Consider the following 23,267-nt stretch of genomic DNA (forward strand, 5'->3'; position numbering starts at 1 on the left):
GGCTGTCTGCAGATTTAATGGAGAGGGATGAAGGTGGGGGGGTCCCAGCTGCTGCTTCTGCTTTTCCTGTGGTGGGGAGGCTGCCTGCAGTAGGGTGGGGGCCATGGAGTGCAGAGTTGGGGGGACTGGGGGACTCCTAGGGGGCCCAAGACATTGCTGGGCAGCAGCACCAGGTCCCTTCCAGCTGGTGACCAGGAATGTGGAGTGACACTGAGGCTGGCGTGGCTGTGGGCAGGTTCTCTCACACCCCAAGTTCTGAGGAGCCTGCCCACAGCCACCAGGGCATGTGGCTTGGCCACTGCCCCACTGAGGCCCGCAGCCCCTCCCCGTCATCCCTGACTCCTGCCCTAGGCCATCTGGAGTCCCAGTGGCTGGAGAGCCCTGGGACAGCCAGACAGGCCGCCCTTCTCCTCCCTTCGGTTGGGGCTGGAGTGAGGGGAGGAGGCTGGCTCAGGCAGGGCCTGAGGGGGCCTGGGATGGTCAGTCTCCAGTGCTTGGTGGCTGAGGAATGTAGCTGGCCTCAGGCAGCAGCAATGGCAGCAGCAACAGCAGCAGCAGCAGCAGCAGCGAGGGGCAAAAGGTGGCCCGAGTCCGGGGCCAGGAATGTGACGCTGAGGCCTGTGGTCCCGAAGCCCTCCCGCGGTGGGAAGGAGAGACAGAGCGGCCGAGGCAGGTGGGGTGTGGGTGGGCGCCAGGCTCAGAGCTTGTGAGGGTTCACCCACTTGTAGGTGCCCTCATACTGGAAGCCCACTCTCTTCATCAGCTCGTCTGCCTCTGGGGGGCCACGGCTGGAGAGGGGACCGGCAGGGCGGTGAGGGAAGCCCGCCCCGGGCGCGCGCCCGCCTGCCCTCCCTGCCCTTCCCTCACCTGCCGTAAACGTAGGGGATGGGTTTGGGCTTCTCCCGCTCGATCTTGTGCAGCAGCGGGGTGAAGATCCGCCAGGCCTCCCGGAGCTCGTCGCTGAAGGGACACAGTGTGGCTTGGGAGGGGGCCGGCACAGAGGGTGGGGGGAAAGGCCACCCCCACGGCCGCAGGGGGCCCTCACCTGCGCACAAAGTGCATCTGACTCCCACAGAAGACGTCCAGGATGAGGCGCTCATACGCATCAGGGAGCTTCACGTTCTGCAAGGGAAGGGGTCTCACTGACACCACCGTGTATCGTCCCCAGGCCCGGAAGCCCCCTTCATGGGCCCCTACCCCAGGGGCACCTTGTATCTGTTGCCATAGGTCAGGTCCAGCTCCGACTCCTCGGGGTTGAAGAACATGCCGGGCTTCTTGGTCATCATCTTGGTGTACACAGCCTCGTTGGGCTGCACGCGGATCACCAGCTCATTGCGCTTGCACTGCTGGTGGAAGATGTCGCCAGCCACATCTCGGAACTGCAGCCGCACCTCGGCCTTGCGCTCGTTCAGGGCTTTGCCGCAGCGCAGGATGAAAGGCACCCCTGGGTGAGTGACAAGGCCAGCCTCAGGGCCAGCTCTCTCGGTGGCATGGGCTGGGGTGTGTGTGCGTGAGGTAGTGCCAGGGTGCTATGGCCCACCCCTGCCGGCCTCCGCCTTCCTGCAGCGAAAGGGTCTCCCGGGGGCCCCACCTACCGTCCCATCTCTCGTTTTCCACATACAGGACGACAGCCGCGAAGGTGGCAGTGGTGGACCCGTGGGGCACCGTGGGGTCGTCCAGGTACCCTTTGGTGGCCTCGCCCTCTCCACTGGGGTTCCCCACATACTGGCCCAGGACCACATTGTTGGCCTGCACCTCCGAGATACATTTCAACACTTTGACCTGGGAGAAAGCCGGGAGAGAGCAGGCCCCCGGGGGATGAGCTGGGGCGCCGGCGGCAGGCGAGAGGAAGTACCTCTTTGGCTTTGCTCACTGTGCCAGGGGCATGGCCACGGGTCCCTGCCCTGAGGGCCTCTGGGACCACCTTGGCCCACTCTTGTGTTTTCTGAGGAGGAAGGTGAGGCCTGCCCTTGGTTGTACCGCATTCACTGTCACACTTGGGACATGACAACCTGGGCTCATGACTCCCAGCCCTGGGTGCTTCTACCTGCTGTCCTCAGAGCCGGTAGCTTCTGTAGGGGACAAGGACACCTGCCGTTTGCATATCTTGCTCAGCATCTTAGAGGTGGGCCTGCGGGTGGGGGGGGGTGCGGCTGCTAGGGACCAGGAGGGTACACCCCACCCACCTTCTCGTCACGGACGTCGTCCGAGCTGGTGGAGGCAGGTTTCTCCATGGCCACCAGACACAGCATCTGCAGGAGGTGGTTCTGCATCACGTCCCTGGTGGCAGAAGAGGCCAAAGCTCTGGTCAGGCGCCACTTCCAGGTTGGGGGGAAGCAATGAGGAATGGGCCTCTCAGCCCCCTCCCTGTCAGCCGGGTTCCAGGGGGCCTGTGGTCCCCAAATGAGGCTTTTCAGTGGCAGGTGCAAGACTTGCTTCCAGATGCCCACTGTCTTCCAGGTCCCCTTAGATGACGTAGACGGCGATCCAGCCACTTAGCCAGGAAACCCAAGGGGTGTGGCCACCCTCGACAGCTCAGTCGCTCAGATTTTGACCCTTGGGGTACGAGGAGGAGCCTCCCGCAACAGGGCCAGCCAGCCCTGCAGGCGACTGTGCCCCATGCCCTGTGCCACCTGCCACAAAGGGGAAACAGGCTCTCACCGGATGATCCCAAATTCATCGAAATACCCGCCTCGGCCCTCAGTGCCGAAGGGCTCCTTGAAGGTGAGGATCACGCAGGCGATGTTGTCCCGGTTCCAGATGGGGCCGAAGATCCTGTTGGCAAATCTGTAGGGATGAGAAGGGCAGAGGCTGGCACAGCAGAGGGGCAGGGGCCCCACATTCTGGAGGAATTCGTCCTCGGCGTGGCAGCAGGACAGTCGAGGCTCCACAAGCACCGACTCCCGACACTGTCCCCTTCTTCCCCGGCCATCCCCCAGAAGCAGCACCCACCTCAGCACCATGAGGTTCTGGACCATCTCCTTGCCCAGGTAGTGGTCAATACGGTAGATCTGGTCCTCCCGGAACAGGGAGGAGATGTGGTTGGACAGCTGGTCAGAGCTCTGCAGGTCCCTCCCGAAGGGCTTCTCCACGATGATGCGGTTCCAGCCTCTGCTGGGAGCCCAGAGCCATGTCACTCCCCTCCCCAGGGGCAGGGCCTCCCTCCCCCGCCTGCATCCTCAGCTCTGCTGGGTGGCCTTTGTCCCCTGCCTGCTGTCCCTGGCCCTCAACAACAGGCTCCACACCTCAAAAACCTTCCTGCCAACCCACTGGGCAGCACTGCTGACGTGTCCCATTGGCCCAGTGTGGGGGAGCAGGGGCAGTGGCTGGCAAGGGCATGGGTTCCACGTTGTTTTTTTTTTTTTTTGAGACAAGGTTTCACTCTGTTGCCCTAGGTAGAGTGCAGAGGTGTCACCATAGCTCACTGCAGCCCCCAACTCTTCAAACTAAGGAAGCGGCAAGAGCAGGTGGGGCAGTTTTCTGCCCCAGTTTGGCAGGCAGCATGGGTAGCTCTGGGGAAGGCAAGGATGCCAGGTGCTAAGAGGGAAGCAACCCTCCTGCCTCAACCTCCCTGGTAGCTGAGACTACAGACACACACTACCACGCCTGGCTAATTTTTCTATTTTTAGTAGAGATGGGGCTTGTCTCAAACTCCTGACCTCAAGCAATCCTCCCGCCTCGGCCTCCCAAAGGGCCGGGATTACAGGTGTGAACCACCATGCCTGGCCTTTCCCCATTGGCTTTAAAATGAGAAAAGGGGCCAGGCTCAGTGGCTCACGCCTGTAATCCCAGCCCTTTGGGAGGCCGAGGCGGGAGGATCACTTGAGGTCAGGAGTTGGAGACCAGCCTGAGCAAGAACGAGACCCCATCTCTACTAAAAATAGAAAGAAATGATCTGGACAACTAAAAAAATATATATAGAAAAAATTAGCCAGGCATGGTGGCGCATGCCTGTAGTCCCACCTACTCGGGAGGCTGAGGCAGGAGGATCGCTTGAGCCCAGGAGTCTGAGGTTGCTGTGAGCTAGGCTGACGCCATGGCACTGTAGCCCGGGCAACAGAGTGAGACTCTGTCTCAAAAAAAACAAACAAAACAAAACAAAACAAAAAAAACCCCCCCCAAAATGGGAAAAGGGCCCTTTCTTTGCTGTGTCCCTCAGAGCAAAACCAGGAGCAGAGAGGAGTGGGGAGACACATGGCCGTGTGTCTGGGTCTGGGAATCCGCAGGAGTGCCCGCCGCTCAGCGGGCTTCTCGCGGAGCAACACTGCCACCTCGTGGCCCTGGTGGAGACTCGGGAAAAGCCAGAGAATGAGAGCTCGGCAGCGTTTCATGGAGCAACACTGCCACCCTGTGGTCGCAGCGGAGATTGCTGCCAGGGACTGATTTCCCGCGTGAGGGACATTGAGGCTGCACTCCAGCGCTAGAACCACATTTGAACCATAAAGATGGGTGGGTAGTAACATTTTCAGCAAGGACTGTTAGAAAACTACCATATTTATAGCCTATTCCCTTCTTTGGAGAGCTAATTTGTGTAGAGAACAAACAGGGGGCACCCGACTTTTCAGCTGCCTAGAGCCATTTGACCTGCGGGCTCTTCAAGCAGCAGGGAGCCCCTGCCTGGGCCAGCACAGATCTGTAGCCAGGGCAGGGTAGACAGGCCACCGCAGCAGGGAAGGCAGGCGAAGGGCAAGCCTTACATCTGGCTCATGCAGGTCTCGTGGATGTTCTTGGTGACGGCCTCATAGACGGTGGGGGGCAAGGCCAGGTAGAAGAGGCGATTGGCCTGCAGCCCCTGGGGAAGCCCGTTCATGTGGCTGTTGAGGCGCTTGTATGAGGCCGTGTCATCATATTGGCCAGCCACGTAGGAGTTGTGGGCAAAGAACTCTTCCAGCTTGGGCTTCTCCTCTGGGGTGGCCTGGAAGAGGTGGACAGACAGATGTCAGCCCCTCCCTTAGAATCCATGTCTGCCTCGCCCCAGGGGAGTGGGGGGTCTCATTTGTGCTCTCATCCCACAGCCAGGGTGGGCTTCCCACAGCGGGTTCAGCGCCATCTTGGCAACTTTGCACATCCAGGGAAGGGGGCTGAGGCAGGCAGCATGAATGCATCCCTGGGGACCTTGTGCCCTAAGACAGAAGCGAGATTTCAGGAAAACTTTGATGGGGAGAAATGCACTGGAGAAAGCTCTCTGTTGAGAAAAGGCAGCTTGGAAGGATTTTTCCCGGTGAAGAGGCACCAGTGAGGAGTCTTTTTTCTAGCTCCTGACACATCCAACCTGCCCCCAGAGGATAGCAGGGTGGAACCAGTGAGTCCTGCTGAAAGGGTGGCTGGTTGATGGGGGTCTCTGTGCCCATTGCTCCCCCTGCCACTAAGGAAGTGGCAAGAGCAGGTGGGGCAGTTTTCTGCCCCAGTTTGGCAGGCAGCACGGGTAGCGTTGGGGAAGGCAAGGATGCCAGGTGCTAAGAGGGAAGAACACCCCCCGGCGGCTACCTGAGGCTGGCCCCATCGGAGCTGGCAGAGAGGGCAGAACCAGGCCAGGGGAGACCCTGAAGCCACTCACTTTGAAGAAGGGCTCGCTCTGCTTGCGGATGTCAGCCACTGTGAGGCGCGAACGGGCGTAGCCCACAATGAAGGTATTTTCAGGCAGAAGGCCGTCCCGGAACAGCCACCTGAGGGCAGAGCACAGCCATGGCCAGGGTGCGGGGGGCAGGGCTAGGCCTGACCATGCTGGGGAGGCCACAGGGGCAGTGTGGGGGGTGCACTTACCAGATGGTGGGGTAGATCTTCTTCTTGGCCAGGTCGCCCTGTGGCAGAGGGAACAGGTGTGGTTAGGAGCAGCTGGGGACACAGTCTAGGTTGTCCCCCACCCCCCTAGCTCAGGATCAGCACTCAGCTGCAAGCATATCTGTCTTGCCCCCTTATATGGCCAGGAGCCCCGAGACACGACCCTGAGCCAGTCCTCTGCCCCAACCCAGAAGGCATAAACTCGTCTCCTTTTGGGACTCATTCTCTAGCTATAAAAAAAAAAATGAAAACTCAAACACATCTCCTGTATTCAAGAAGAAAACCTGAAAATTCAATTCAGTAGAACTGGATGAGGATGGAAGTGCCACGTATCCAAACTTGTGAGGTGCAGCTTGAAGGCAATGAGCTAAGCATTCCACTTACGAAGTCATAATAGAATTTTAAAGCCAAACAAATTACAAGGAATGAAATAATGAAAAGAAAAACTAATATCATGAAAAACTAACCAAAAGAAAAGATTAACAAAGCCAGAAGTTGGTATGTGAAATAGGCTAATGAGAACAGGCAACGCTCTGGCACAGTTGCTTTTTAAAAAGGCACAAATAACTGTGGGGTCGCAGCTGGGTGTAGTAGCTTGAGCCTGTCATCCCAGAGACTCGGGAGGCTGCGGCAGGAGGACGGCCTGAGCCCAGGAGTTTGAGACCAGCCTGGGCAACGGAGTAAGACCTCAATCTCTAAAAAATAAACAAAAAAAAAAAAAAGAAAAAAAAGAAAAAACACAAGAAAAAAAACCAAAACACTTGGGTGTACAATTGGACCAAACTACAGACAGGAAAAAGAGAAAAGGTTTTTTTTTTTTTGAGACAGAGTCTCACTCTGTTGCCCGGGCTAGAGTGCCGTGGCGTCAACCTCGTTCACAGCAACCTCAAACTCCTGGGCTCAAGCGATCCTCCTGCCTCAGCCTCCCGAGTAGCTGGGACTACAGGCATGTGCCACTATGCCTGGCTAATTTTTTCTATATATGTTTTTAGCTGTCCAGATAATTTCTTTCTATTTTTAGTAGAGACGGGGTCTCGCTCTTGCTCAGGCTGGTCTCGAACTCCTGAGCTCAAACCATCCGCCCACCTTGGTCTCCCAGAGGGCTAGGATTACAGGCGTGAGCCACCGCGCCGCTGAGAAAAGGGTTTTATGAACAACTTTACTCCACATCTGACAACCTAGATGAGATGGACCAATTTCTAGAAAAGGCCAACCTACCAAAACAGAGCAAGGGACCTGAGTGGGGCAATGGCCACAAACCTTCCCACCAAGACAACTCCTGGCACAGAGAGCATTGCCAGTGCTTGTATGAAAATGCAAGGAAGAGAGAATTCCAGTCTGAAGTAAACGCTTCCTGTAGCCTGAAGAAAGGGCAACCGAGGAAAGCCTGTGGGAAGACCCGGAGGCCTGTCTAATTCACACACACATGCGGATGCAAAACACCTGCAGAAAAACATTGGTCAGCTACATCCTGACATCCTGCAGTGTTAGAAAATGTAACACATCGGAACCAAGTTGGTTTTATCCAGGAAATAAAAGACTGGTTTGACATTAAGAGAGAAAAATCAATCATCAAAATTCACCACATTAAGGGATTAAAGGAAAAAACTGTAAGAAATCTTTGCCTACTCCTATGTATTGACTTTTAAAAAAATCTAGTAACTGTGCTAAACTGAACAGATATAAAGTGTTTCAGAAAATTATTCATGATAAAAACTCTTATCAAAGGAGTAATAAAAGGGAACTTCCTTAACTTGATAAAGGGCATCTATAAAATACCTTACGAACACCACACTCAATGGGAAATGCTGGAATAATTCCCCAAGGAAAGAATGCCTGCTGTCAGGTCTTTAGTCAATGCAGAACAAGAGCCCCTTGGCCAGCGTAGTCAGGCAAGAAAATGAAAATGGCATAAGGCTTGGAAAGGAAGACAAAAAAAAAAAACAAACCCTGTCATTATTTGTAGACGACAGTTTGTCTATTAAAAAAACTACCTCAAATCAACCTACAGATAAATTGTTAGAATTAATTAGAGTTTAGCAAGGTTGCTAGATTAAGAAAAATCAATAGGTAGGAACAGGCAAATATTTTCTTAGGACACAGAAAGCAAAAACCATAAAATTAATAAATTAAGATTTTTATCAAAATTAAAAACTTCTGCTCATCAAAAGACACTATTAAGAAAATGAATAGACAAGCCACAGACTGGGAGAAAATATTCACCAAACTCATCCGTATCCACAATATATAAGCAACTTCTACAATAAGAAAGCCACCCAATTAAAAATGGGTACAAGCCTTCGACAGATGCTTCACAGGGAAGAAAAACAAAAGGCCAATAAATATGTGAAAAAGTGTTCAAGATTATCGGTTGTCAGAAAAATGCCAATTAAATCACCTACTCGAGTGGCTGGGTCGTGGTGATGTGCAATGGTACAGGCACTCTCTAAGACAGCTCGGCTTGCGACCTGGCCGTTCCCCTCCTCAGTACTACCCAAGACAAACACGTCCACACAGACTTGAACACGAATGGTCACAGCAGCCTCAGTTCAAAGTAGCCCCAACCTGGAAACACCCCAAATGCTGAAAGTAGTCAACACGTCAATGGACAAACTGTATGTTCACACAATGGACGCTACTCAGCAACACAGAGGAAAGAGCTAGAGAGCCATGTGACACCAGGGAATGGCAATGACATGCTGAGCCGCAGCACCCAGACACAAGAGATGAAACGCTCTGTGTCCACTTCAATGAAGTTCCAGGATGGGCAAAACTAATCTATTATGACAGAAATTCGATCAGTGGTTGCCTGGAGCAGGGTGTGGACTGCCTGGGAATGGGCACCCAAGAACTTTCTGGAGAGATGAAAATGTCCCATACCATGCTGAAGGTGTGTGACCGATTGTACAGTAAGATCAGTGCACTGCAATGTGTACCAAAAAAAAAAAAAGATGGTGAAAAAAGCAATAATGGAAGAGAGGGTGGGGAGAGGGTTAGAAACTGCCCTCGGGGGCGCAGCCAGCATGGGGGATCAGGTGCAGATGATGTTCTGTCTCTTGCTCTAGGGGCAGCTTCCGTGGGTGTGCCTAATTTGTGAAAAGTCGACTACACACTTATGATTTGTTGGGAAAAAATAATTCAAGATAATGCCCTGTACAAAAGCAAATATTATAAGGAACCCAGAAACAAATCCAGTGAAACATACGTGAGCCCACTAGGAGGAAATGGTCGAACTCGATTAAAGACACTGAAGACGACCTACACAGGGGCCCCCCTGGTTCTTGGGCAGAATCACGTGGTCCCTTCTCTGCAAGCTTATCAACAGCCCGACATGCTTTACTTTTGTAACTTGACACACTTTAGGTGGAAGGGGAAGGCGCAAGAAGGCCAGGGCCTCCTGAAGGACAGAGTGGCAGTCCGCTCTTTCATCTCCGGACCCTGTCATCAAGACTGTGCATGACGGGGGCGCTCCCAGAGCGCTGCTGAGGCTGGCCCGACTCGGATCCTGCCTCAGCCCAGACAGAAAAACCAACTCCAGGGGTGAAGGGCTGGAATATTAAATGCAAAATTAACTTTTAGAAGCCTTACCTACAGGCATGTCTGATTAAAAAAACTCAAAACACCACATCCAACAAGTTATTTTGAACCCGATTTTTTCCAGATGTTTGGGGTGACTTTTCAGATGTAGCCTGTCCTTCTCTGAGCTCAAAGCAACCCTCAAGAAGGCAGGCATAACAACACTCCATGTCTTGGCCCCATGTTGCCAGTGGGCTCCACACACTGGGGGCCTCCCCTCCAGCACCCCTGAAAGGCAACTTACTACCGTCACAAGTGGACTCATATACAATGACCCAGCCCATGCCGACTAGCCCTTTAAAAATGAGGAGGTGGCACTGTCTTACACATAAAACTTCGAAAATGATCAGGTACAAGATGGAAGCCGTGTAACCACAGCCACCCCCACCCCAGACGGGCAGTTAGGAAGCCACGAAGTGGCTCCCAGGTGGGAAACAGCTACCCAGGGCGGGCGCTCAGGGATGTCTGCAGTCTGCAGGGCTCTGCTCCGCCTCCCATTCCGCCTGGCGTCCCCAGGCAGGGACTTGCAGGCTGACTACTGTCAAGTTCTGTCCCCGTCCAGATGCTGCTGAGTGCCAAGCACACGCAAGTGTCTGCTGGTCATCTCCAGTCTCCACTGGGGCACTTGAGCCCCCAGGTGGGCTCTTCCCAAACCAGGGTTCCCTATGTTGGTGCCTACCACCAACTCCCTCTGCCCTCTGGCCATGTCCGCCCCCCACTCACAATTGATCTCCCAGGTGCTCTGGAATGGGTCCCTACTGTAATTGCCACCTTCCATGTGAACCACTGTGAGAACTTCCTAAATGGCCTCCTTGTCCCCCACATGCTGCAGTGACTGTCTTCAAAAAGATGTCCCAGGCCTGCCACCAGCTGGGCTCAGATTGTCTGTGGGACCTCCTCGCCCATCACTGCCCACATGATGCCCAGCGCGGCCACGCCAACGGCCGACTTGCCGCTCCCTGAAGCTGCTTGATTCTCTCGCTGCTAGGAGATGCTCCTGTCCTATTGTCCTTGAAGGTCCAGCTCAGACGACTCCCTATCCTGGCTTGTCCCATCAGTCATGTCGTGTTAGCTCAGTGTTGGCCCTGCACGCTCTGAAAGCGCCAAACTGCTGGGAAGCAGTCCCCGAAACAAACAATGAGAACCACAACCTGCCAGTAGCTTTAAGCCTTCCAGCAGGTAATGTTTGCTTATGACCAAATTCCAACAGAGTGGGAGGAATCCAGACGGACTCCAGACAATGCTGGTGGCAGGAGACTGCTCTGCTGAGTCACAGCTGCCCCACACCCCAAGCTGTTTGTTCTCGCTGCTCCCTTTGGGATTAACAAGCGATAGAACCTGCTTGCCTTGTTTCAGCTCAGCCCCTGCAACTGACAGTCTGCTGGGTTCCAAGTCACCCCAGAGGTAGGACGGAGGACGGCGGGGGAGGGGTGAGGCAGGCAGCCCCCTCCAACTGAGGGGGGTCCAGTTGTGCCGCCCGGCTCTCCTCAGGGCTCAGGGTGGCTCTGCCCTCCTTACCAAGGTCTCCTTTGGAGGAACAAATGTGGGAAGACATTAGGGAACCTTCCAGCTTGCTCAAGGAAACCTAAACACACCATGTGTGTGTCGGGGGCAATGAAAGGGGCTCTTGGCGAGCAGTGGTTGGAAGCTGCTTATCTTCCCTACTCCCTCATGTCACCCAGGACCACAGCAGGGAAGGATCTGCCCAAGGACACGTGGTGACTTAGCAGCAGAAGCAGGACATGATTAAGATCTCCAGTCACCAACGTCTGGTCAGGCCAGGGCAAAGGGACCTGGGCAACAACCCGCCTGTGGTCACTTGAGATTTGGCCTCAGCCTCCTGTTTTATAAACTTAAATCACTGCAGTCCTTTGTCTTGGCGTGAGGGTTTTAGGATGGAGGGCGCTTGAGATCCAGCAGGGATGGGCCATCTGGTCCCCCAAGGGTTGCTGGGGTCAAGGATCTGCCTTGCATCCTGGGGTGGAGCCCTGGGCCTTGGCTGGGGCCCAGCTGGCTCCTGGCCACTGGGGGCTGCTGAGGTAAGCTGCGCTGAAAAACCAACAAAAGGGCCTCCCTCCTACACCCTGGGGCCTGTGAGTCACCAGGCCTTTGGGGGAGTGCCAACATCATGACAGAGCAAGAATTTTATCAACCCAAGGGGGGAAGTGAGGCCAGAAATGTTTTGAGGAGAAGGTGGGGCTGGGGCTGCCAGGTCATCCCTCACACAGACCCATCATCAGGATGGGTCCTGAGCACCCATCAAGCCCATGGCCCTCATGGCTTAGGTGGGGAAACTGAGGCCCAAGCAGACTCCCAGTCCTATTCTCATCCCCACACTCCCTGTGTGGGGGGAAGAGACACTCCCTAGCCTTGCCGAGGTCTTATCAGGTGGGGGAAGATGCTATTCCAGGTCCAAGGCTCCTTCTCCTGCACTGGTCTACAAGGCCAGAACTTTCCGGAATGGGACAGTAAGTACCTCCACTCCCTTTCTGGTATGGGTGGGAGTCGTAAGAAGGGGGAAGTGGCTGCACAGAATGGGGAACAGCAAGTGGCTCAAAGCCCATTTAGTAACTCTGTGAACCAGCATCAGGACATCCCCAGGAAGGAAGCTGGGCATGTGGGTGAGGGTTGGGTAAGCTGGCCAGGGAGGAAGGGACAGGAGATGGCCACGTGGGCCCTGCCTGCCCCAGGCTCTGGGCCTGCCAGCCACTGGCCCGCTTTCAGTTTCTACGTCCCATTGAGCTCGTTCCCAAATTAGGCTTCGGTGTTTGCTCTTCCTTTTGCATGTGATGCTCCCCTGGTCCTCACCTGTGGGCCTCACTCTCCAGGCTGTCCTTGTGGGATCTACATGTTGTGGGGGGCTGGGGACACAACAGCCCGTTTGTGTCCTCTCTTACATGCACCACTCTGAACTCTTGTTGGTGTGCTTACTCACCTTGGGTCCCCGGCCCCCCAGAGCACACGAATCCCACAAAGAGGGCAGGGACTCTGGCTGCTGTGTCCAGAGGAATACTTGATTGCTTTGTGTCGAATGAATGGCTAGAGAATGTGCTGGTTTCCCAGGACAGTGGGTTGGAGACAGTGTGTCCCCAGTGCTACCCCTGACTACCTCCTACACCGAGTGAGGCGGTGTGGAAGGAGGCCTGAGGGTAGGGGCTCTTCTAGGTGATGCCTGAGCATGGTCTCCAACCCTGCTCCGGCCCCTCCAGCAGGAAGAGGCTCTCCATGGTACCCCTTGTCGCCCCCACCCTCCCTTGGAGCTGGCACTTGCCATTTCTAGTCTGGGAACCTCTGGTTGTCACTCCCAGAGCAGAGGAGAGCAAAGGGGAAGCCTACTGATTGCAATGAAACAAAGTTGCCCAACCCCAAGCTGGCCACAGGTGAAGGCAGCAGAAGTCACACAATCAGCTGAGAAAAGCCCAAGACTCTTGGTGTTAGTTTCACACTGCGGTTCAGGGAAAGGCAGGCACTTGCTCTAAGTCACACAGCAAGCTTGGATTCTCTCAATGAGGTGTCTAAGAGTTGAGTGCCTGAAGTCCTAAGCTTATTATTGTGGCCTGGGTCACTCTGTTGGCATGTCTTTATGACAGCATGGGGTGGGGACAGGGGAAGAGGGAGAAATCACCTTCACTTTCTTCCCCAATCTGCTTCTTAGACTAAGGGCCTAATGGTCAGAGTCCTAGCTGTTAAGGTTTGTGGCTGACACAGACATGGCTCCTCTAAGGGTACCAGGTTGGGGCCATGGCCAAGGCCAGGCCCACTCCAGTGTGTGCTCCACCTGGGGACTTCTCCTGGGTCTAGGGTTACGGGGAGTCAGAGGACAGTGCTTGGGGTGACAGAGCCCTTCTCCCTTGCTCACTTTCTCATTTCTTTTGGCTCTGCTTCTCCAAGTTCTGATCAGAAATACAAAGGTGGCAGAGAGCAGGTTTGGCAAAGGGCAGTAGCACGTTGTTCAATGTGAACAGAAAACTACTGAGTTCCTGTGGCACTGAGGGGCCCACAGTGTGCCAGGTGCTGGGCCGAGGCCTACCCTGTCAAGAGCCAACTAGTTTTCACAGAACTCTTGCTTGAGATTACATGGTAAGTTATGGCAAAGACAGTCAGAGGATGGTCAGCAGATTCTTGGGTGCATCTAGGGTTAAAAGTGAAAAATTGAGACCATTTTTAATTCGAGATGAAACCCTGGTCCTACCAGCCCCTACCCATGTCTCTCTGTCACATGGTACACAGGGGGCCATGCTCTAGTCTGGGGGCCATGGCTCTACTAGGACTACCCCTCCCTCTCCTGCCTCCCCTCCCATGTGCCACCATCGTGCTATACTCTGCCTTTGCTTCTACTCCTTGGCCTTGCCTATCAAAGTGGCAGTTTTATCAGCTGGACAACTGGGGCCAGTTGGGGTGAGGTGGAGCTTCTCAGTGGGCTTTGGGAGTTGGAGCAAAGAGATAGCATTCAAAGAAAGGATGCGTGTTTGTCCCCACGGAACTTGATGTGGTAGAGAGAAGAAGCAGAGACTGGGCTTCAGATCTTGCCTTTGGAACTAACCAACTGTGTGACGTTTGTCAAGTCATGAACAGGTTTGAAAAAAATACTCAAAGAATGAATAGCATTCCTTGTTTTCCCCCGGGAGGAGGAAAAGGTCCAAAGTAGATGGTTCTCAAGGACCTTGTAGCCCCAGGACTCAGCTCTACATTCAGTGGCTGGGCGCAGGTTTCAGAAATGCCTTGCATGTGTATCAGGTAGGTGGTAGGATGATAATGGCCCATGGGCAAGAGCAATAGGAAGAGCTCATCCTAGGCCTAGTGTGGCCGGAAAAATCAGCTGGGAAAGCTGAGGCCCAGATCGGGAAGTGCCTCACACAATGTCACACTCAAAGTCTGTCTTTTAAGATTCAGGGCCTGGGGAAGACTCACCGATGCACCCATAATGATGAATATGTGTGCATCCGACTGGTGGAAGGCATCACCCTGATACAGCTCTTCCCGCAGGATCCCGCACACCTGGGTCCGGCTCAGTGCCACCTGCTCTGCCATGATGCTCTCTGGAGGAAGAAAGGCTCATTGACAAAGTCGGAGGGTTCCTCTGGGCTCTCACTCGGGTGATGCCTGATTACCAAAACCACTCGCTATAAGCGGCAGGGGGTCGGGGGAGGCTGGTGGGAAACAGGAGCTTTGGTGAGTTAGAAGGGGCAGGCTCTGGCCCCCAGCCATACTTTCCCAAGCTTTCATTCAGGGCATACCTTACAAAATTACCCAAAGCATTCGTGGATTCCAGCTAGAGCATCAGTTATGGGCAACCGAGTTACACCCTACTTTGGGCATGGCAGTACATGCCTAGGACTGTAGCAGAAACTCTATAAAGACCTGGAGCATGTTAGATTGTGCAGATGATGGAGTTCAGCTCTAGTTCTCCCCCTGCCAAGCTGGGTGACCCTGGCGATTGCCCTTCCCTCTCCAGGTCTCAGTGTACTCAAGAGCCCCACGAGAGAGGTGCAGAGTATAAAGAGATCGGTTAAGACCCTCTCGATTCTGCCCATTCCCAAGCACAGCAAACAGCGTGCATCAAAGGGCAGCGTGGTGCAGAGGTAGGCAGCACGCCCCTCCGCCGGTGCGGCGCCCGCCTGCCCGGTTACCTGCGCCTTGTAGTCGCCGCCCTCCGCGCTCGCAGCCCCGGAGTGCACGGCCGTTTCCGGGGGCTGTTCCCCGCCAGCCCATTTAAGCAGCGGGGGGCGGGCGCCTCGGCTGAGCTGACCGGTCTCAGGCGAGGCGCGCGGGGCGGGGCCTCGGCCCCCATCTCGCGCAGGCGGGGGCGAGGGCAGGTGCGTGCGCATCCCGGGCCAGTCCCGCTCGCGAGCCGCCCCGCCCCGCCCCGCCCCGCCCCTCAGGCACCTGTGCCGGCCGCCTGCTGTCTCCGCTGCCGCTGCTCCGCACAGTCCTCCCGCGTCCCCATCGCCAGCTCCGCCCCTACTGTCCGGTTTTCCTGCCCGCCCCGAAGGCCCTGCGCCCTCGCGGAGAGGCCACTTCCGCCGGCAGCGTGGCCCACGCCTCCTCCGGCCTCGCCTTCGACGTCTGGGTGGGGCCTCCTGCAGCCCCGCCCCCTCGGGAATCCGTCACCCGCTCTCGGGTCAAGCTGGCCTTATTGGGCAGCCTCTTCTTGACTCCTCCCCTGGCAAGGGCGGGATGGCCAAGCACCCCGAGGCTGGGTACCGCCATCTGAGCGACAGGGAGCAGTGTAGGTCGTGATGCCCTGAAAAGTAGCGGGTGGTGCTTGTCACTAGGGAGCGTCCTGCGGGCCGGCCAAGAGTAGCAGGCTTGGACTTGCATTTGGAGCAAGATGCGGCCTTGCCGCGGTCTCGCATCTCTCGCCTGCCTCCTGCGGGGTTGCATGTTTTTACTTCCGGATCCCACGTCCACGACACCGGAACCCGGTAGCGGGGATTTCGACAGGGGAGAAAGGGCGACCGCAGAACTGGGACTTTCTTAGAGCGCCGGGGCCCTAGGAGCGCTAGCAGCCCGCCGCTGCCACCCTCCTCACGTCTGACCGACTCTGCTGACAGGTGTGGTCTTCTTCCCCGAAGACAGGGTTCCATCGGCGGGTGGTCCGCCGCCTCCCGGACTCCCCCGGACGTTCAGGCTCCCCCTCCTGTTGGGCCCCGGCCCGTTCCTGCCGCGCGCTTCTGGAACTCTGGCCAAAGCGGGCCGACTCAGGACACGGGTTACTTGAGCGGCGAGCGGGACTGTTTCAGCCCCTCCCTCCGCCGCCGCCGCCGCGGGGTCTGACCATACCTCTAGTGCGAGGACTCTTCTAGTTCGGAGACATTTATTGTTCAAAGTTGAATGATCTTGAAGTCGTTGAATTCTTTAAAGAGGCCTCATATATAGTTTGGCAGCCAAGTATCTTATCTCGGGTGCCTCAGTTTGCTCACTTTGCAAAACGATTAATATCTGCCCGCCCTATTACCACTCTGCGACCTGAGAATGAATGGGCCATCCTGGCACATTCGAGGAACAGCAAGGAGGCTGGAGCAGAGTGAGTAAGGGGAGCATAGTTGGAGAGGAAGGAATGGGGAACCAGATGGTACAGGGCCATATAGGCTATTGTAGGGACTTTGGCTTTTACACCAGGGGAAATAGGGAGCTGTGGTACGGTTCTCAGTAGAGGAGGGACGAGATCAGAATTATCTTTTATTTTTTTATTTTTTATTTTTGAGACAGAGTCTCACTCTGTTGCCCAGGCTAGAGTGCCGTGGCATCAGCCTAGCTCACAGCAACCTCAAACTCCTGGGCTCAAGTGATCCTCCTCCCTCAGCCTCCCGAGTAGCTGGGACTGCAGGCATGTGCCACCATGCCCGGCTAATTTTTTCTGTATATATTTTTAGTTGTTCATATAATTTCTTTCTATTTTTAGTAGAGACGAGGTCTCGCTCTTGCTCAGGCTGGTCTCGAACTCCTGACCTCGAGCAATCCACCCGCCTCGGCCTCCCAGAGTGCTAGGATTACAGGCGTGAGCTACCGCGCCCAGCCAGAATTATCTTTTAGACTGATCATTCATTCTGGCTGCGGTGGGGAAAATAGACTTTAGGAGGCAAGGGTGGAAGCAGGGTGACCTGTTAAGAAGCCATTGCAGTAATCCAGGTGAGAGACAATGGTGCTTTGAGCATTTTATTGCTGAAAATTTTTTTAAATGTACAAAAGTAGAAAGATTAGTATAGTAAATCCCATGTACCCATCTCCCAATTTCAACAGTTATCAAGTTGTGGCTAAGTTTATTTAATTTTTACCTCTCACAATCCTCTCCCATTATTTTCAATAGCAGTTTCATTGAGAATGCTGCACAATTCACCCATTTAAACTGTACATCTCAATGGCTTGTAGTATGTATATTCACAGAGTTGTGCAACCATCATCATTAATTCCAGAACGTTTTCATCACTCCAAAAAGAAACCCCATGCTCTTTAGCTATCAGCCCCCGCTCACCCCATCCCTCCCACCCCTAAGAGGCTCTTCCCAGCAGCCATTAATCTACTTTCTGTCTCTATGGATTTGCCTATTTTGGGCATTTCATATAAATGGAATCATTCAATACATAGTCTTTTGTGACTTCTTTCTCTTAGCATAATGTTTCCAAGATTTGTTCATGTTCTAGCATGTAGATGTACTAGATTTTGTTTATCAGTTGATGGACATTTGAGTTGTTTCCACTCTTTGGCTGTTATGAGTAATGCTGCTGCAAGCATTCACGTGTGAACGTGTGTTTGCATTTCTCTTGGGTATATATGCCTAGGAGTTTTTCCATTATTTTGAAGTGAATTTTAGACATCATCTGTAAACATTTCAGTGTACATGTTTCTAAGAAAGAACTTTATAAAACATAACCACAATATTATTATCACACCTAAAATAGTTAGTGTTAATTGCTTAGTGTCATCAAATTGATTGCGGGATACATTTTGACAGGATTTCCTGAGATTAGATGTGAATGCACGCTCACATGTGTGCTCTCTCTGAGTGAGAGAAAGAGAGAGAGTCAAGAAGGACTCCAAGTTATTTGTCTTGATAACTGGAGGATGGATTTGCCATCAACTGATAACAGTTCCTTGGGTGGAACTGGCTTTGGGGGACTGTCAGGAGTTTTAGAGAGGTTAGTTTTGAGAGGACTACTAGATATCCAAGTAGAAATGTTGAGTTTGATATGTGAGTGTGGAGCTTAGAAAAGAGGTATAATTAAGCATTAAGATTGGGGTTAAAGCCATGAGACTGGATAGAATTACCATGGGAGTGAATGTAGTTAGAAAAGAGAAGAGGCCCCAGTACAGAGCCCTGGGGCACCCAACGTGAAGGGGTGGGAGCCCAGTGAAAGCACCTGAGCAGGAGTGAGGTAGGAGGGAAACCAGGAGAGTGGGCTATTGTGGAAGCCAAAGGAGGAAAGTATATCGAGGGGGAGGGAGAGATCAGCTGTGTCTTCTTCTGCTCATGGGTCAGTAGGGTATTCAGTGGGACAATATCGGTGTAAATAGTCAAAGTGGCCAAGTTTATTTGATGTTAAAGTCACCCTCCCTCACCTCAGGCGTTCTTCCAGAAACTTGTATTGGATTCACCTTCTCCTGGTAGTCAGTCTTCTTGGACAGGATTTAAAAGGGCTCCAGGCTGGCACTGCCCACATGGCCTATTCTAATTCACAGGAGAACACAAGCAGCTCAGCCTATCTCTCTGCCCCATTGTCTCAGGCTGACAGCCCAGCTCCCACTTTTAGATTCCTTAGCACATGTCATCAGACAGCAGGTGTCCCCTCTGCCCCTCCCCCTAGCTCCAAGAAACACTCATGAGGCTCTGATTGGTCTCCTCAAAGCCCCTCTTACTGGGTATAGGAGTTTCCCAGGGCTGCTGTGAGAAATGCCCACAAGCTTGGTGGCTTAAAACAGCAGAAATTTAATCTCTCAGTTCATGAGACCAGAAGTCCAAAATGAAAGGGTCAGCAAACCCACACTCGCAAAGGCTCTAGGCGAGGACCGTCCCCTGCTCTTCCAGCTTCTGCGGCCCGAGCTGTTCCTGGGCCTGTGGCCGCATCACTCCAGTCCCAGCTCCGTCTCCGCATGGCCTCCTCTGCTGTGTGTCTCCCTCTGGCTCCTCTTCTGTCTCTCAGGACTCCTGTCACTGGGTCAGGGCCCATGGGGTAATCCAGGATAAGTTCACCCTTTTTCCAAATAAAGTCACGTTTTTATGTTCTGGAGGTTAGGACATGGACATATCTTTTTGGGGGCTGTCATTCAGCCTGCTATATTAGGTGAGGGACCAGAACCTTCTACTTCTCCAGCTTGGAGGTGTTTAGGGGTATGATTCCCAGCACACTGACATCTCCCTCCACACATAATCCTCTCCCTAATTTCCCAGCTCTGGTGAAATTCTTAACTTCCATTTACAGCCTGGATATAGGTGCTTGGCAGAGAGTTTAAAATCAGTGCTGGATCTTGGCCCCAGAACTCCTGCACAGAGTAAACTCCTTGTCCTGCTGGGTAAGAGAATTCTGCATGGGTCTCATGTGATGCCTCCACTGCCTTTCTCTTCCAGACCGTGACTTGTTGGATGAGCAGGCACCTCTGGAAGAATCAGCTGTGTGAGATGGTACAGCCCAGTGGTGGCCCGGCAGGGGACCAGGACGTGCTGTGTGAAGAGTCTTCTCTGGGGAAGCCAGCCATGCTGCATCTGCCTTCAGAGCAGGGCAGTTCTGAAACCCTCCAGCGCTGTCTGGAGGAGAATCAAGAGCTCCGAGGTAAGGAGGACAGTGAGTGGGTGGAGTAAAACATCAGGAGACCCAGCTCTGCTGAGGGAAAGGCTTGTTCTCCTCACTTGCACCTCTGCGTTTGCTGGGTGTGGGTGGGGATTCGCCCGAGAGGTGGCTAACTTTTCAAGCTTAGCTGTCCTCCCTCTCGGTTTCAGGGGAGGTTCCCCAGAAGTGGATGCTGAGGTGTAGATCAGAAGGCAGGAAGTTTACTTACAGGGCACTCAGGACCAGTACTGGGGAAGGGGAAGGAGGGATGGGGAGGAGCAGGGGTGGGCAGAGGGAGAAGTGGGCTGTGGGGCAAGCTCCAGGACAGCCTTGGCCGACCATAGGGGGGCTCTGGAGCTGGAACCACCAACATGGCTGGGCCTCTATATCCCTAGCTGGCCGGTGGCTCTTGGGCAAGGCAGCATGTGCTTTGACCAGTGGAAGCCATAGTCACTGGCCCACTCCCCCACCTCCTTTGCTGGACAGTGGTCTGGGAAGTTACACGGGCTCCTGTGCCAACCAGTCACGTGCTCTGTAGGCTTCAGAGACTGGTGCTGGCTGACACCCTGTGGGCAGGGACCAAATCCGTGCCTGGAATACATGTTTCGTCTTTTTGTCAAGACGAATCGCCTTTCTTTCCAGGGAGAAAGGGGCCCAATGCAGTCGTCTTGCCACTGAGGGGCTGCTTAGTCTCCTTGAGGGGGAGGCTACGTGGGAGAGAGAGAGAACCAACATGAGCCACCTGCTTTAGGGCCAGGGCCTCCACCTCAGCACCGTTGGCACCTGAAGCTGGATGATTCTTTGTGGTGGGGGCGTCCTGCGCATTGCAGGGTGTTGAGTAGCATCCCTGGCCTCTGCCAACTAGATGCCAGCAGTACCAATCCAGTTGTGACAACTAACAATGCCCCTAGACATTGCCAGTTATCCCCAGGTGAGACCTGCTGTATTGGGTCCTTCAGGACACTAGTGCACATAGAGCTGGCAGCCAGGTCAGGGGCCTCTGCTCATCCCCGGGAGAGAGCTCTACCGAGGGAGACTTGGGAGTGAGAGTGTTGCACGCCAGCTGCACAGGGACCATGGCACGGCACGTGACACCCCTGGTTCCCTTCCAGGCTGTGTGTTCAGTGCAGCAGCTTCCCCTGGGCTCCAGCAGCACATGGAGGCCTTGAGGCTATATTGCTTCTACCTGTGCTGCCTGACCTGAGCTTGGTGGGTGGCAAGTAGAACTCAGTGGCTCCACATGTCAGGCCCTGGACCAAACCCCAGGGGTCCTGAAGATGTCTGCCCCCCAAGATGCTCATGATTGTGTTGGTGGAGAAGGCTGGGAGAGCCAGGGAGAAGGGAGGACATAGTCTTTGCTTGGAAAGCTTGGGGAGACGCTTCATGGAAGAAGTTCGTGTACCTAGTGCGTGATTCAGTTTATGTGACTTATCCACAAGAGGGCAAAGCCAATCCCCAGAGGCAGAGAGCAGGTGGGTAGGTGCCAGGGATTGGGGAGGGGGAAAGGGAGAGTGACTGCTAGTGGGTCTGCAGTTTCTTTTTGGGGTGCTGGAAATGTTCTGGAATTAGGTAATGGATATAGTAACTTACCACTGTTTATTTTAAAATAATTAAAATGTTGAATTTGATGTTATATGAATTTTACCTCAGTTAAAACAATTAAAAAAAAAAAAGAAGTTACAGACTGGGTGCAGTGGTTCACGCCTGTAATCCTAGCACTCAGGGAGGCTGAGGCGGGAGAATCGCTTGAGCTCAGGAGTTCAAGATCAGCCTGAGCAAGAGTGAGAGCCCATCTCTACTAAGAATAGAAAAATTAGGCAGGTGCAGTGGCATGCGCCTGTAGTCCCAGCTACTAGGGAGGCTGAGGCAGGAGGATCGCTTGAGCCCAGGAGTTTGAGGTTGCTGTGAGCTACGGTGATGCCACTGCACTCCAGCCAGGGCGACAGAGTGAGACTCCATCACAAACAAACAAAAATGTAAAAAAAAGGTTGCCTGTGAGCTGAGCTTTGGGCTGAGCTGGCAGGATTCTGATGGGTTCCCCTAGGGCGGGTGGAGGGGGTGGGTGAGTAGTGTCCTTGTCAGCAGGAAGTAGTTAGCTGGTCGAGGGTTCTGATTGCCTGTCCCCATTTTATACAGCTCTGTACTGGCCTAGAACCTTCGTATGTCACTGATTGGTTTTATTACCTCAGAGGGCTCCTTTACTACCTGGGCTGTGTCCCTTGGGTGTGGGGCTTTCCTTTCCTCTGGCCTCTGCTGACCGCAGGCATGCTGGGACATGCTGATCTGCAAGAAAGGAGGGATGTGGTCCTGGGAGGGACTCAGTGCCCTAGGGTGGGTATACCTGAACTGACCAGAATACAGATGGATTCTGGAGTTGCTTACAAAGAAAGTGGCATGTGACACGTACTTTTTTTTTTTTTTCTGAGACAGAGTCTCGCTCTGTTGCCTGGGCTAGAGTGCTGTGGCGTCAGCCTAGCTCACAGCAACCTCAAACTCCTGGGCTCAAGGCATCCTCCTGCCTCAGTCTCCCAAGTAGCTGGGACTACAGGCATGTGCCACCATGCCTGGCTAATTTTTTTCTATATATATTTTTAGCTGTCCAGATCATTTTCTTTCTATTTTTAGTAGAGACGGGGTCTCGCTCTTGCTCAGGCTGGGCGACACGTACTTTTTACTTTGGGTTCTTTTTTTGAGACAGAGTCTCGCTTTGTTCCCCGGGCTAGAGTGCCGTGGCGTCAGCCTAGCTCACAGCAACCTCAGACTCCTGGGCTCAAGCGATCCTTCTTCCTCAACCTCCCGAGTAGCTGGGACTACAGGCATGCGCCACCATGCCCGGCTAATTTTTCTATCTATTTTAGGTGTCCATATAATTTCTTTCTATTTTTAGTAGAGACAGGGTCTCACTGTTACTTAGGCTGGTCTCGAACTCCTGAGCTCAAGCAGTCTGCCCGCCTCGGCCTCCCAGAGTGCTAGGCTTATAGGCGTGAGGGACCGCGTCTGGCCAACACGTACTTTTAAGTGAAGCTGGTGTGTTTGGTATTTCCTTGCAGAAACTTAGAGGCATATAATTAGTGTAATTGATTTTGGAAGTGTTTAAAGCATAAAAGGGACTGTTTGGAAGCCTGCTATCCATGTGAGAGACTAGATAGCATTATGGATGGGGGGCACCTGCTTCTGGCCTCTGACCTCCTAACCCTCAGGCTCACCTTCCCTTTGGTCTCCCCCTTTGCTGCCAGATGCCATCCGGCAGAGCAACCAGATGCTGCGAGAGCGCTGTGAGGAGCTGTTGCATTTCCAAGTCAGCCAGAGGAAAGAGAAGGAGTTCCTCATGGACAAATTCCAGGAGGCCAAGAGACTGGTGGAGAGACTCAACCTGGAGAAGCTCGACCTGAGGAGGCAGAGGGAGCAGGCCCTGCAGGAGGTGGAGCACCTGAAGAGATGCCAGCAGGTAGCCAGGAGCAGGGGGCCTAGCCCCACCTGTGCCACCAGCTGCCTGCATTCTGAAAACCTACAGGGACACTAGTATTCCAGGAGGGAACTTGTGGTCAGGGGTCCCCAAGAGCTACTGTGCTGGGAGGACTCAGAAGTCAGAAAATTCGTCACACTGACAGTTACAGTTTATTGCAACAAAAGGACACAGGTTAA

General features: G+C 53.9%; 2 protein-coding genes across 7 annotated transcripts in view; one reads left to right on the forward strand and one right to left on the reverse strand.

The window, feature by feature from the left end:
• On the reverse strand, positions 1-15,416 carry G6PD (glucose-6-phosphate dehydrogenase). Of its 3 annotated transcripts, none has more exons than XM_045538259.1 (13): positions 15,244-15,416; positions 14,269-14,396; positions 5,764-5,801; positions 5,558-5,666; positions 4,698-4,915; positions 2,953-3,114; positions 2,662-2,787; positions 2,187-2,280; positions 1,596-1,782; positions 1,209-1,444; positions 1,046-1,122; positions 868-960; positions 1-788 (listed from the first exon to the last, which is right to left on the reverse strand). In XM_045538259.1, exons 1-13 carry the CDS (start codon positions 15,302-15,304, stop codon positions 698-700), a joined length of 1,620 nt encoding a protein of 539 aa, XP_045394215.1. In that variant the 5' UTR covers positions 15,305-15,416; the 3' UTR covers positions 1-697. The 3 variants fall into 3 exon arrangements, with proteins under 3 accessions (XP_045394215.1, XP_045394214.1, XP_045394213.1); XM_045538258.1 differs by lacking the exon at positions 15,244-15,416 and adding an exon at positions 14,988-15,194 and having other exon boundaries at positions 2,953-3,111; XM_045538257.1 differs by lacking the exon at positions 15,244-15,416 and adding an exon at positions 14,988-15,194.
• IKBKG (inhibitor of nuclear factor kappa B kinase regulatory subunit gamma) overlaps positions 10,590-23,267 on the forward strand; it is a 22,759-nt gene continuing 10,081 nt past the window's right edge. The window contains exons 1-3 of one of the 4 annotated variants that reach the window (XM_045538261.1): positions 10,590-10,761; positions 19,424-19,625; positions 22,859-23,070. In XM_045538261.1, the coding sequence (XP_045394217.1) occupies positions 19,439-19,625; positions 22,859-23,070 (399 nt within the window). In that variant the 5' untranslated portion in view covers positions 10,590-10,761; positions 19,424-19,438. Of the gene's footprint in view, positions 10,762-11,598; positions 11,826-15,249; positions 15,428-15,928; positions 16,385-19,423; positions 19,626-22,858; positions 23,071-23,267 lie in introns of those variants that run through there. The other 3 variants (XM_045538262.1, XM_045538263.1, XM_045538260.1) reach the window with 3 other exon arrangements.

This window comes from Lemur catta, chromosome X, assembly GCF_020740605.2.
Source record: "Lemur catta isolate mLemCat1 chromosome X, mLemCat1.pri, whole genome shotgun sequence".
Lineage (NCBI taxonomy): Eukaryota > Metazoa > Chordata > Mammalia > Primates > Lemuridae > Lemur > Lemur catta.

Bases quoted from the DNA above. Each gene is read 5' to 3' on its own strand.
- G6PD (XM_045538257.1), bottom strand. From the start codon at position 15,069: ATGGGCTGGCGGGGAACAGCCCCCGGAAACGGCCGTGCACTCCGGGGC. The intron at 2,788-2,952 runs GTGGGTGCTGCT...TCATCCCTACAG, and splicing joins CAGAACCTCATGGTGCTGAG to ATTTGCCAACAGGATCTTCG. The intron at 1,783-2,186 runs GTGGGTGGGGTG...GCTTTCTCCCAG, and splicing joins ACGACGTCCGTGACGAGAAG to GTCAAAGTGTTGAAATGTAT.